Source organism: Gymnoscopelus microlampas (assembly GCF_963454915.1).
Source record: "Gymnoscopelus microlampas genome assembly, chromosome: 9".
Classification (NCBI taxonomy): domain Eukaryota; kingdom Metazoa; phylum Chordata; class Actinopteri; order Myctophiformes; family Myctophidae; genus Gymnoscopelus; species Gymnoscopelus microlampas.
The window spans coordinates 51,238,152-51,250,873 of record NC_139946.1 but is presented as its reverse complement, the minus strand read 5'-3'; the positions used below and the strand labels follow the sequence as shown (position 1 = coordinate 51,250,873).

General features: G+C 39.7%; 1 protein-coding gene across 1 annotated transcript; it reads right to left on the bottom strand.

Annotated features, from left to right (window-relative positions):
- Positions 1–5,216: 5,216 nt before the first annotated feature.
- Positions 5,217–12,394, bottom strand: LOC311052129 (myelin-oligodendrocyte glycoprotein-like). Its single transcript, XM_084066935.1, has 5 exons — positions 12,314–12,394; positions 9,529–9,867; positions 8,703–8,720; positions 7,779–7,811; positions 5,217–5,466 (listed from the first exon to the last, which is right to left on the bottom strand). The coding sequence occupies exons 1-5, from the start codon at positions 12,384–12,386 to the stop codon at positions 5,288–5,290; spliced, it is 642 nt and encodes a 213-aa protein (XP_083923061.1). The 5' UTR covers positions 12,387–12,394; the 3' UTR covers positions 5,217–5,287.
- Between the last annotated feature and the right edge of the window lie 328 nt (positions 12,395–12,722).

The following is a 12,722-nucleotide window of genomic DNA, read 5'->3' as shown; positions in this document are numbered from 1 at the left end:
CCTCCGGAGTGAGTGTGGAAATATAGTGGCCCCCTCCATCATCAAAGTTGCATCACCCCTGATCTAGTGTGCTGTAGTATGATGCTCCAGCCAGCTTGCTCATTATTTCATCAACTGTTGGTATTTTAAAGTGCTGCCTGCAGATGGCAGTGTGGAGCTCCTGGTCTAAGCATCGTTGGGCTTTTCCTCTGTCTGAAGTTCAATTATGATATTATATATATATATATATATATATATATATATATATATATATATATATATATATATATATTTATTATTATTTATTATTATTTATTTTATATATATACTTTTTTATATATATATACATCATACATGGGCAACTGGCGGCCCGGGGGCCACATGCGGCCCCCACCTTCACTGAATGCGGCCCGCAGGTTAATATCGAAATACTGATATATTATTGATTTCAGCTACAATTCCAAACATGCAAACATGACCCGCTTTAATTAGTTCAGTCTATATTAGTAGCTTAATGACTAGTATTGTCTTTTTTATGTCCAATGTATTTGCATTTAAGTTCATAAAGTTAACATAAGTATAACTTAATGCATTTGAAATTAAATAGAAATGTTACTTTTCAGGATTCCAATTCAAAAATAGCAAAAAAGAAATCTGGATTCCAATTCAAAAGTAGCAAAAATAGCAGATCTACAATCTCAAAACGCGTCGCAGCGTGTGTGACATAGAATGGTGAAAAAAGTGAAAATACGGAGAGACAGTATATGCAATGTGGCCCTCTAGAGTGAGTGTGGAAATATAGTGGCCCTCTACATCATCAAAGTTGCCCACCCCTGATATACATATATCACTCTGACAATAATCTTGCTGTAATACTAATAGTAATAATAATAATAATAATAATAATAAACTTTATTTATATAGCACCTTTCATGACATAAATGCAGCTCAAAGTGCTTTACAGAGAAAGAAAGACAAAAAAATAATAACACAACAGCGCAAAAACAAAAACATTAGAGCAATGGCAAGAAATAATGGCTACAAATAAAAGGCAGTGAGTGGGTCAAGCAAAACAAGTAAAACAATAGAGCAATGGCAAAATACAGTGGCAAGAAATATAGGCTAAAAATAAAAGGCAGTGGGTCAGGCAAAACAAAGACAGGGGTAACAACACAGATATTCAGAAGAAACAGAATCAACTAAAAGCAAGAGTGAAGAAATGAGTCTTGAGCTGTGCTTTAAAACTGTCTACAGAGGGTGCCTTATTCCAGGCCGTCGGCCCGTAGAAACACCGTATTTTTCTATGACATTTCAGGCACTTCAAGTAGGCCTGCACTAGAAGACCTGAGGGGACGGTTTGGGACATATCTGGGGAGGAGGTCATAGAGGTAGGAGGGTGCCAGACCTGTAGCCTATCCTATATTAAAATTTCCTAGTATCAGTAGTATAATCAAATTTCCCCAATTCTCATTGCCCATTAAAGGAGCAGAATAAACCCAAAACACACAGCTTGACTTGACACCTTGACTCACAAGTTGATTTGCTCCTTCCTCTTTGAGCTCCTGGAAATGAAATGAATCGATTTCATTCTTAGCCCTATGGCCACTCCCCTCTCTCTGGGCTTTACGGCAGATCAGGTGGTTTTCTGTAAATGACTCTCTAGACACAAGTCAAAGTGAAAGTATGCAGCTGTGTGCCTTGTTATTATGACATTCAGTGCTGATTACACAACATCTGCTTTACAGAAGATCAGGCCATTTCCAATAAATTACTCTTGACACAACAAAAAGTTAAATGAAGCTGTTACTAACACAATGTAGGCTACACAAAGTATAGGCTAGATAGGCTACTCCGGGTCAAATATTACTCCTATCCAAGTATAAGTACTGGAGTACTTGCTTTGAAAAATATTTAGGTATTCAAAAGTAATAGTTTTAGTATGAATTGCTGTATCGATAATGTGTGTGTGTGTGTGTGTGTGTGTGTGTGTGTGTGTGTGTGTGTGTGTGTGTGTGTGTGCCTGCGTGCGTGCGTGCGTGCGTGCGCGCGCTCGTGTTTGTGCGTGCATGATTGCCTAGGGGTGGTAACACCCATCCTTAAGTGCAGATCATCAGGCCATTTCTCAGAAAAGATTCCCGACACAATTGAAAGTGAAAGTATGCAGGGAGTAAGCAGTAAGCAGGAAAGTATGCAACATATCAGATATGTTAGTAGAGTCTAACAATCTCCCTCTCTCTCCCCCTCTCTCTCTATCTCTCTCTCTCTCTCTCTCTCTCTCTCTCTCACTCTCTCTAATCAGTTCAACCATGTCACAATAACAGCTCACATATGTATGTGTCAAAACCACTTCCACTTTGATTGAAGTCTGTCTGACATCAATACATATGACCTGTCTTTTTCTAGCCTTGTGCTTTTGTTTGTAGAATCCCAGAGCAAAACTTGGTCTATACTGCATGTATTAATGCACCTGCTTCATACAATTGTGTGTATGCCCTGCCTTGGGACAGGTAACACAGGGCCTCCATAGTCATCATGTACTGTAGGTAGGATTCTTTACACTTTACTTATTGGCAATATTCTGATTGATGGGGTCCTGAAAGAACTGTTTGTTGGTGGAGGCAAATGAAATATGAAGAATGATTCAAAACAATCAACCAAATCATAAACTGTAGAACTAGTTGTAGTTACTGCAGACAGACTGCCTATGACTGAATTATATTGATATTGATATTATAATGATATTACTTAATGTCCATTTCCTCAAGTTCAGAAAAAACAAATAACGCACATCCTCCGTTCTTTTGGTGCTGAGCTTTAACTGTAAAAACAGTAATAATGAGAAAAAGATAGGGCTCGCAACTCACTTTTGTGCTCCAGGTTTTATTCAAACAAAACAGCTCATGACACGACGTTTCGACCCTTTCGGTCTTTTTCAAGTATAAACAAGAAAGCAGGAAATTACCTCTTTGTATACAGAAATTAATGATTTTGGTTACCAGCCCCACCTGGTGATCGGGGGCGGTACCAAGACTTAATAAACATTTTATCAAAAGACAACAATTCATCTTCAACATTTTCTTTCTTGATTTTTTACAACGGTTTTTTAGAAAAATACTTTATGCTTGAATGACAGTGATTAGGCCAGCACTTTATAAATAAAAAATCACACCTGTGTGAAGGTAGCGGCGCCTTTGATACATTTTGTCTGATTGGTCAGGACCTTGACAGGCATGACCAATCAGAACCTTGACGGGCCTGACCAATCAGAACCTTGACGGGCCTGACCAATCAGAACGTTGACGGACCTGACCAATCAGAACCTCGACGGGCCTGACCAATCAGAACGTTGACGGACCTGACCAATCAGAACCTCACAGCGCGGGGTTGGGGGGGTGCAAATTCCGAACCTCACTTATAGGGGCGGTTGCACCGCCCAAAAATGACACCCATTGTGAAGTGGGCGGTGTGGTCATCACAGTGTTCATCACAGACCCATGACTCACTTAAAATACATGTGTCAGCCAATAGAGCCAATCACAGTGCAGCTAGTGGTCATCACAGTGATGGAAGCTCACTTAAAGAAAACTATAGATTTGCATTGAATGTGTAGGGGTTAGGGGTGTACAATGGGTGGCCAATCATAGTGCAGGGTTAGGGGGGTACAATGGGTGGCCAATCAGAGTGCAGCAAATGTCAATGTCCCAACCTCACATATAGGGGAGGCTACACCGCCCAAAAATATGTGTTAAATTGAACGTAAATAAAAATTTTGCTTATCCTTTTATAATGGATGATTTACTCTTCGAGCAAGTGGGCAAGACCTGTGGGCAAGTAGAACATGACCTGTACTTTTGCCTCAGAGACCTTAGTGTTAACCCCTGATTTTTATATATATATATAAACCGCTCACAAAATGTAAGGAAACTTGAATTTGGGCCATTTTATCTCCCCTTTACTAATACCAATCAGTAAAGTGCTATATATCATTTTTATCGGTGATTAGTCACCTTTACAACGAGGTACAGCTTGTAAGCATCGGGCATTCATGGAATGAGCAACACAGGCAAACGTGTGGGTAGCGCCGAGCAAAAATGTGCCAAAATCACCCAATATGCTTTTGCTGGTAATGGCTCTTGTTTTGAGCAACCTGCCAGCACACACCTGCTGAGAGGTGGGTTCTGCAACTTTGCGTTCTGCAACATGGGTTCTGCAACTTTGTTGAGTTTGTGTATGCTCCAAGCAGCAACACTGCCCCATAGAAAGATGCCACGTTTGTCCCTTCAGGATAAGGCCCGTGCAATATGGCAAGTGAAGCTGGTGTTCCGTTACGCAGATTACGCATTATTTGATGTCAGCCCTGGTACCATTTGCAGGCAGGTGTGTGCTAGTCAAAGGTGTGTGACTGGCACCTGAGCATGGGCCCTGCAACTTTGACATCTGTCTTTGGTACCGTTGTGCAAATCTTGCCTGTAAATCTATGGTTCCTCAGTGAAGCAAGGGGTCTGGGTTGTTGTCTTCCTTGTTGACTTCACCAGTCTCACAGAACTTAGTCCTAAGTTTGGAAATGGTACCAGGGCTAACACCAAATAATGCTGTCACTCTGCATAACGGAACACCAGCTTCACTTGCCCTGTTGCACGGGCCTTATCCTGACAAAAGTGGCATCTTTCCATGGGGGCAGTGTTGCTGCTTGGAGCATACACAAACTCAACAAAGTTGCACAACCCATGTTTCAGGTGCCAGTCACTCACCTGTGAGGCAGTCACACACCTGTGACTGGCACACACCTGAAGCCCATTGAATGTCATGAATGTCACGACATTGAATGTCAGCAGAAAAGTCTGATAGGCCATTTTGGCACATTTTTGCTCGGCGCTACCCACACGTTTGCCTGTGTTGCTCATTCCATGAATGCCCGATGCTTACAAGCTGTACCTCGTTGTAAAGGTGACTAATCACCGATAAAAATGATATATAGCACTTTACTGATTGGTATTAGTAAAGGGGAGATAAAATGGCCCAAATTCAAGTTTCCTTACATTTTGTGAGCGGTTTATATATATATATATATATATATATATATATATATATATATATATATATATATATATATATATATATATATATATATATATATATATACACACTGTCTCCTGAGTTTTGGTACGAATGATGAGCGACCCCCCCCCCCCCCCCCTCCACCGTGAACATTTTATGAACTGTCAGCAGGTCCAGGGTAACAGAAAGGTTGGGAACCCCTGCTATAGGCCACCGCATGTAAAAAAAATATTCAGAGTAGAGCATGAATTCAAACATGAAACATTTTGCCGTCCTCGTCACCAGCTGGACCTTCAGATGTGCAGAATCTGCTGCGACTAAACTCCAGAATGCTTCGTCTCTTATAAACCAGGACACTGAGGATGATGATGATGCTGAGGGTGATGATAAGACCACCCCACCAGGGAAACCGTCCAGCTGTAGAGAAATCTACAGAGATAGAATGACAGATGAAGAGGAGAGAAGAGAGAAGTGAAAGATGAAGAACAGAAGTTCAGTCATCCATCCTCCTTACAGCTCCATGATCAACTGTTTACAACTCAATAATCAATAGCTTTTATAGATCAGTGATTTTTTAACACTCAATGATACGATACACAAGTATACAGTTACGCAAACACACACACGCACGCACGCGCACGCACACGCACGCGCACACGCACACACACTCGGTTCAGTTTGATACAAAATTTTCATGGTTAAGTACATTTTAGCAAGTTGCTCTGGATAAGAGCTTCTACTAATCCTTATGTTGTAAATTGAGTTGAATTAACCCTTTAAGACCGGGAATGCATCTGTGTCATTGTAAGATTTCTTTGGCTATAGACTCCGGGCATAGCGACGTAACATGGTCGCCACGCCCTTAAATCGTGCCACTTCCGCCGCCATCTTGAGGGAGTAGATTGACAGCTGCCACAAGTGTAGAGTAGTGTAGTGTAGTCTGTAGTCCTGTGTTTGTTGTCCAGCAAGTAGACGGTGTACATTATTATCTATCTCTAACTTGTCTGTTGCTCTAATTTAGCAATGGTACGACAGTGCTGCATTATCGGATGCAATGCCAAGGTTTCAGACGTTAAATTAAAAAAGTTAAATTGCACACATTTCCAACCTGGAGGAAAAGCTGTTGGAGATCAGATGTCGGAGATATCAAAGAAACGGCTTGGCATGGGTATCTTAAATACAAATGGGTATCTTACATACAATGAGATTGAGCTAACAGCTAAATTGTGTTTCTCTATGTGTCCAGTCTGAGAAACGTAGTCTAACGTGGGTCTAACGTGGGTGGCTCACGGTCACGGTGGCTGAGTAAACAGCTGTCTGTCTGTCAGCAAGTGTTCAGACGTCGGAGATATCAAATAAATGTAGTATGGCTTGGGTGTCAGCTGACGAAATAACATAACCTTCAACAACATTCCCAAACACATATAAGCTCAAACGAGCATGACAGCACACAATCAAACATAAAATATAAACATCTGTTGGAGGCGAGGTTAGGATCAGCATCAGCGTTGCCATGTCGGCTTATTATAAGCGACTTTGGGCTTCTTTTTATGTGAAGTTGCTTGTAAAATTAGTAGTTTTGTGGCTTATTTATAAAGTGTACTTGCTTATTTAGGCTTATTTAGGTGCTTGCTTATTTAGGCTTTTTTTTTAAAACAAAAAAAATTAAACCAGTGGTTCTCAAATCTTTTCATGAAAATGTTTTGTGCCAGGGAGCATTTGTGTTGTTAGAATGTTTTAAAAAATATTCCAAATGTTCTTTATTTTATTGCAAGAGTTTTTTTAAATAACCTATGTACAAGCTCACGTGAGCTTGTAGATCGGCTATTTTCAAGTAGTCGATGTATCTAAGCCACTTCTTTTGGGCTTGTTTTCATAGACCTGGTTGCTTATTTCTCTCGCAAAATATGGCAACACTGATCGCAGGTAGCGTGCCTTTGCGTCTGCATTCAGCTTCTCTCTGTATGGTAACTCTCTGTCACGCATTGCCAGGTCCATCTTCTGTCCTTTACCAATAAATTCGCTGTAGTTCAGGACACGTCGTGACTCGTGGGTAACTGTCAATGTTGTTGATACTAGCTGTTGTTATGGAGCTCCCTTAATATGGCCACCGTAACTACTTCAGCCTAAGCTTGGCCACGCCTTTTGCCCGGAGTCTATACAAAAATAGCAGATATACAAGCTCATAGCGCGGCACCGAGTGCCGCGCTATGAGCTTGTAGATCTGCTATTTTTTTTTTAAATCGTGAAAATGTGTGCAAATCTTTAGTTTGAATATATATATACTTTTTTAAAGCGAAAGTTTTTAACTCAAATCTTTGCTTCTAGGGATTTTACAAATGTCTTCTAAATCCTAACAGGTTTTTTTTCCTAAAGTCTTTTTTGTATTTATTTTTTTTACTTATGTTACAATATTATCAATGGTTTTCAAACCTTTTTTCATGTCAAGGACCCGCAAAATAATATGTATTTGTCCGCGGACCCCCTCCCATCTAAAAATATTTTGTTCCAGGGACCCCCAGAAGCAAAGATGTGAGTTAAAACATCATATAAAAGATTTGCACAAAATGTCATGATTTTTCTAAAAATAGCAGATCTACAAGCTCATAGCGCGGCACTTGGTGCCGTGCTATGAGCTTGTATATCTACTATTTTTGAATAGCCAAAGAAATCTTAAAATGACACACATGCGTTCCCTTCCCGGCCTAAAAGGCTTAAAGAAAGACAGCATGGTTACTTACCTTCTGCAGAACCACGGTGTGAGTCCAGCTTACCTGAATTAACAAGAAATACCAGTTTTAAACCAACACTGATATATACAACAAACACATTTATTTCCTGCATTCTTGAGACAACCTCTTTGTTTATTTGATTTAAGGTGACAAGATTCATCCCATGCATGCAAGAGTGAGTGAGTGAGTGAGTGAGTGAGTGAGTGAGTGAGTGAGTGAGTGAGTGAGAGAGAGAGACAAGGGCGTATCGTCATAGAGGCCAATGGGGCCATGGCCCGGTCTGGAAAACTCTGCTCCCCCACTGCCCCCAGGGGGAAAAAAAACAAAAAATCTACATAACAACATTAGCACGCCTTTGTTTTCAAATCGGGCTCATTTGCATTCGGCCGGATAGTTAATGGGTGGCCATTAAAAAACGGTTTCCCCGTCAAACCGGTTCTCTTGCCAGGTAAACAGTTGTTTTATTAGTTTTATTGTGTTTTATTCACGTCTCTCTCTTGCATTAACGCTGATGGTAATTCTCAATAGACTGTCACTTATCAGCCGTCGTTGCGCGAGCCCCCCCCCCCCCCCCGGTTTGGCGGGCGGTTTAAGAATCTGGCCCGGTCCACGTTAGAACCCACCATACGCTAGTGGAGAGAGAGAGGTTAATTAAATCCTTCATAATGTATGATCTACAATAGGTAGCAGGAGTTAATTTAATTCATACTATTTCATATATAATAGGTAACAGTGGGTCAGTTAATTAGTGGTTAATTGTAGATTAACCCATTTAGACCTGGAACACCTATAAGTTGTTATACCTTTCAAGCTGGAAACACCTCTGTGTGTAAATGTTGCTATATATAGGCCTATACAACTTCATTTTTAAAATGTTTTTAAAGGTTTTCAGAAAAACACTAAATGAAATAACAAGAACAGCAGGTTACCTACCTTCTGGATAACCACAGTCTGGAATTAACAAGAAATACCAGAATTAAACAACGAACACTGATAAACACAACAAACAAATAACTTTTTTTGCATTATTTTCTCCTTTGTCTTAATATGACAAGATTCAATCTCACATTTCTCCCCCACAACCCCCCCAACGTTTCTGTTTTTCTCTATATCTTTTCTCCTGATTTAGTCATTATGTCAATTCCCAAATCCACTGCTGCAATAGCCTGACTAGGTTCTGTGGAGGATAAATCAGTTTAATTCATTTTGTTACAGAGTAGTGTGAGCGAGATCAATGTTGTGCATTTAATTTTACATAACTTTTGATCTAGAATAGGTAGCAGTGCCCACTGTTCCTAATAGTTAGGATTGGGTCAATGTATTGTCGAGGAAATATCCCAGGTATTAAAAATGATGTGGCCAATATAATTGTGTGTGTGTGTGTGTGTGTGTGTGTGTGTGTGTGTGTGTGTGTGTGTGTGTGTGTGTGTGTGTGTGTGTGTGTGTGTGTGTGTGTGTGTGTGTGTGTGTGTGTGTGTGTGTGTGTGTGTGTGTGTGTGTGTGTGTGTGTGTGTGTGTTTCATAGTTTTAAAGCATATCTGTGGCCATAGTGGAGACATAGATAACAATAGATGTGAAAAAGAAAAGCATGATTACATCGGCAGGTACTAACCAATTTCAACCAACAATATGATGACTGGGTTCTGTCTAATCAGTCTTACACGTGGAGCTGATTATGCCAGAGCCAATGGCTCTGCATTATGCTAGACACTAGAGGGGCCGGGCAGTGCTACTCTGTTGAATCTCAACAAAGACTTACCAACAATCAGTTGAACAATCAGTTGAACAGTGAATTCTTTCTGACATTCAGGAATTAAGCATGTGTAGTTTCCTTCATCAGATGATGTCACTCTGGAGAGTTTGAGGGACACGTTGCCTTTCTTCACTTCATCCATGATGAGAGATGTTCTTCCCTCATAGGAAGGATTCTTAGTGTCAACTAATTCTAACCCGTTCCTCTGGAAATGCACGTATTGATCGCGTGGTAGGCCTGGTCTGGACCACTCTACAGCCATGTCAGTGACATCAATGGTAGGATCAACCTCACATGGTAGAACAGCATCACCTCCAGCACATGTTTTCACTTGTAGACAATTCCCTGATAAGATAAGATAAGATTTGCTTGACTTTTATCCACCTGTTTCTTGGCTGTGTTTTCCACTTCCTGTCGGATTTCATTGGATATCATTAGTCATCTGACCGGTTTCATTGGATTTCATTGGATCAAAAGACAGGAAGTGGAACACAGTGAAAAGCCTAGGAAACAGGTGGATAGACTTTATTGATCCCCGGAGGGATATTCAGGTAGCCTGGTAAACCCCCCTCCCTCTGTGAAACAAAATGTGTGTCGCAAGCTTCTTCCATTTGACAGGAGTCAGGTTAATATTCAGGTGTCATAGCAGCAATGGCAGTAAGAATATAGAGGAGAGAGTAAAAGTCAAGAACCAAACCTTATTAAATGAAATTAAATGAAATTAAATGAAATTAAATGAAATTAAATGAAATTAAATTGTAAGATGTGTGGATAAGTGGAACAATTCGAATTTTCTGAGAAATTAAAGGGATATTTCATTTTAAAACATGTTTGTTTTTTGTTTTTTTAACGTCCACTCAGGCTTTTGTAAGCACCCCAGACAGTTTTTAAGTTGCTTGATTCAGTATTTAGTTGTTTGATATTAATTTTATCAGACATGCCCCCTTCCTACAGTATACAAACCCATTGTAAGTTCAAACTGCATTTTAACCATGATACTGTAGATTCATCAAAAACACCCGTCCTTGGTTCTGGTGACTCATACTGCCATCCTAATAGGTGAGGGGGCCATGTTTTTTCAATTGCTTTTTTCATTTATTTTGTATAAATTAAATACAATAAAATAAATACAATAAAATGAATGGGGAAAAAAAAGAATGATGAATGAATGATTAATCTATCATGGTTAAAATGGAGTTTGAAGTTACAATGGGTTTGTATAGGAAGGGGGCGTGTCTGATAAAATGAATATCAAATATCTAAATACTGAATCAAGCAACTTAAAGGGATATTTCACTTTCAAATAAACTTTGGGTCATTTTATCGTCTACTCAGGCTTTTGTCAGCCCCCCAGACAATTTTTAAGTTGCTTGATCCACTATTTAGATATTTGATATACATTTTGTTAGACACGCCCCCTTCCTATACAAACCCATTGTAACTTCAAACTCAATTTTTAACATGTTAGATTCATCAAAAACACCTGTCCTTGGTTCTGGTGACTCACCCTGCCCTCCTAATACATGTTTTTTCTATTACTTTTTTCATTTATTTTATTTAATTTTTTGATTGTATTTAATTTTTTTCATTTTCCAAAACAAATATTAAAAATAAATGAAAAAAGTTATCGGAAAAACACGGCCCCCTCACGTATTAGGAGGGCAGTATGAGTCACCAGAACCAAGGACGGGTGTTTTTGATGAATCTACACTGTAGATTCATCAAAAACACCCGTCCTTGGTTCTGGTTCTGGTACAGTATCATGGTTAAAATGCAGTTTGAAGTTATAATGGGTTTGTATAGGAAGGGGTCTTACAAAATGTATATCAAATATCTAATTACTGAATCAAGCAACTTAAAAACTGTCTGGGGGGCTGACAAAAGCCTGAGTAGACGATAAAATTACCCAAAGTTTTTTTGAATGTGAAATATCTCTTTAAAAACTGTTTGGGGTCCTCACAAAAGCCTGAGTGGACTTTAAAATGACCCCAAACATGTTTGAAAGTCAAATGTCCCTTTAATTAATTATTGTGACATATTTCATTTGAATAATATTGTCATTTATTGGTAAAGATTTAGCTCAGAATAATTGAATGCAGCCAATAGCCAATGGCCGCGTTTCCCAAAAAGCTTCGTAGAGATGCTTCGTAGAGATGCTGCGCAGGTCCTACGACGGGTCTAACGTGTGTCGTCACAGGCTGCACAGTACCATAGCAGGCACGTAGATTTCAGGTCATGCGTGGCCTACACAGCTGGGGCTCGGCCAAACCTACGCTCTACCCTCATTAGTAGCAGGTGGTTGTGCCCGTGCGTGCCATCTAAACTGGCTACGTGTGTGGTAAAACTACATTCGGGCAACAGCATGCACGCAGCCTACTCCCCGCCTACTCCTGGGAGAGGCATAGCCATGAGTGCTGTCCTACGCAGCAGTTTGTTACGAGCGCCCTGGGGCGCTCGTAGCAAAATAGTTCTATGAAAAACTAGTTCACACACACACACACACACACACACACACACACATTTTATATATATATAGTTTACAAATCGTACTCTCACGGATGATCCGATCATCTAATAAAAATATTAAGCATATGCCAAGTTAACTAAAGGTATATAAATGATGCTGAGCTAAACATGTTTCCTTAATTTCGAAGTTTTATAGTTAAACGTTATGATGAAAGTCCCCAGTTCCTCTCACGAAGTGACAGCTGTTGCGCTCGCCAATTAATGTAATAAGGGCTACACCAGTTTTCAATTTCATAAACAGTAGGTTAATTGCAGTGTAATTTACCTCCAGTGTAGCTGAGCAGATACAAAATTGATATTAGAAGGAGACTTGAGAAATGTCTCTGATTGTACGTCATGATGAACATCCTCATATCTAAAGAAAGAAAGAAAGAAAGAAAGAAGTTTAGTTCCCATGTATCAATATGAGTTATAACTATGATCACAGAGAATCGGAGGTGGACAGTAACAGAGTAATTTTACTTGAGTACTGTACTTAAGTACATATTCTGAGGATCTGTACTTTACTTGAGTATTAGATTTCTTTGATACTTATTACTCTTACTCGAGTACATTTTCAAGACAAATATTTTACTTTTACTCGAGTAAATTTCAAGGAAGGCTGAAAAGTACAAGTTACTTTTAGGTTAGCTGGTTGTTGTTTTTTCCTCCTAAAATGCAATTGGCCACACGTT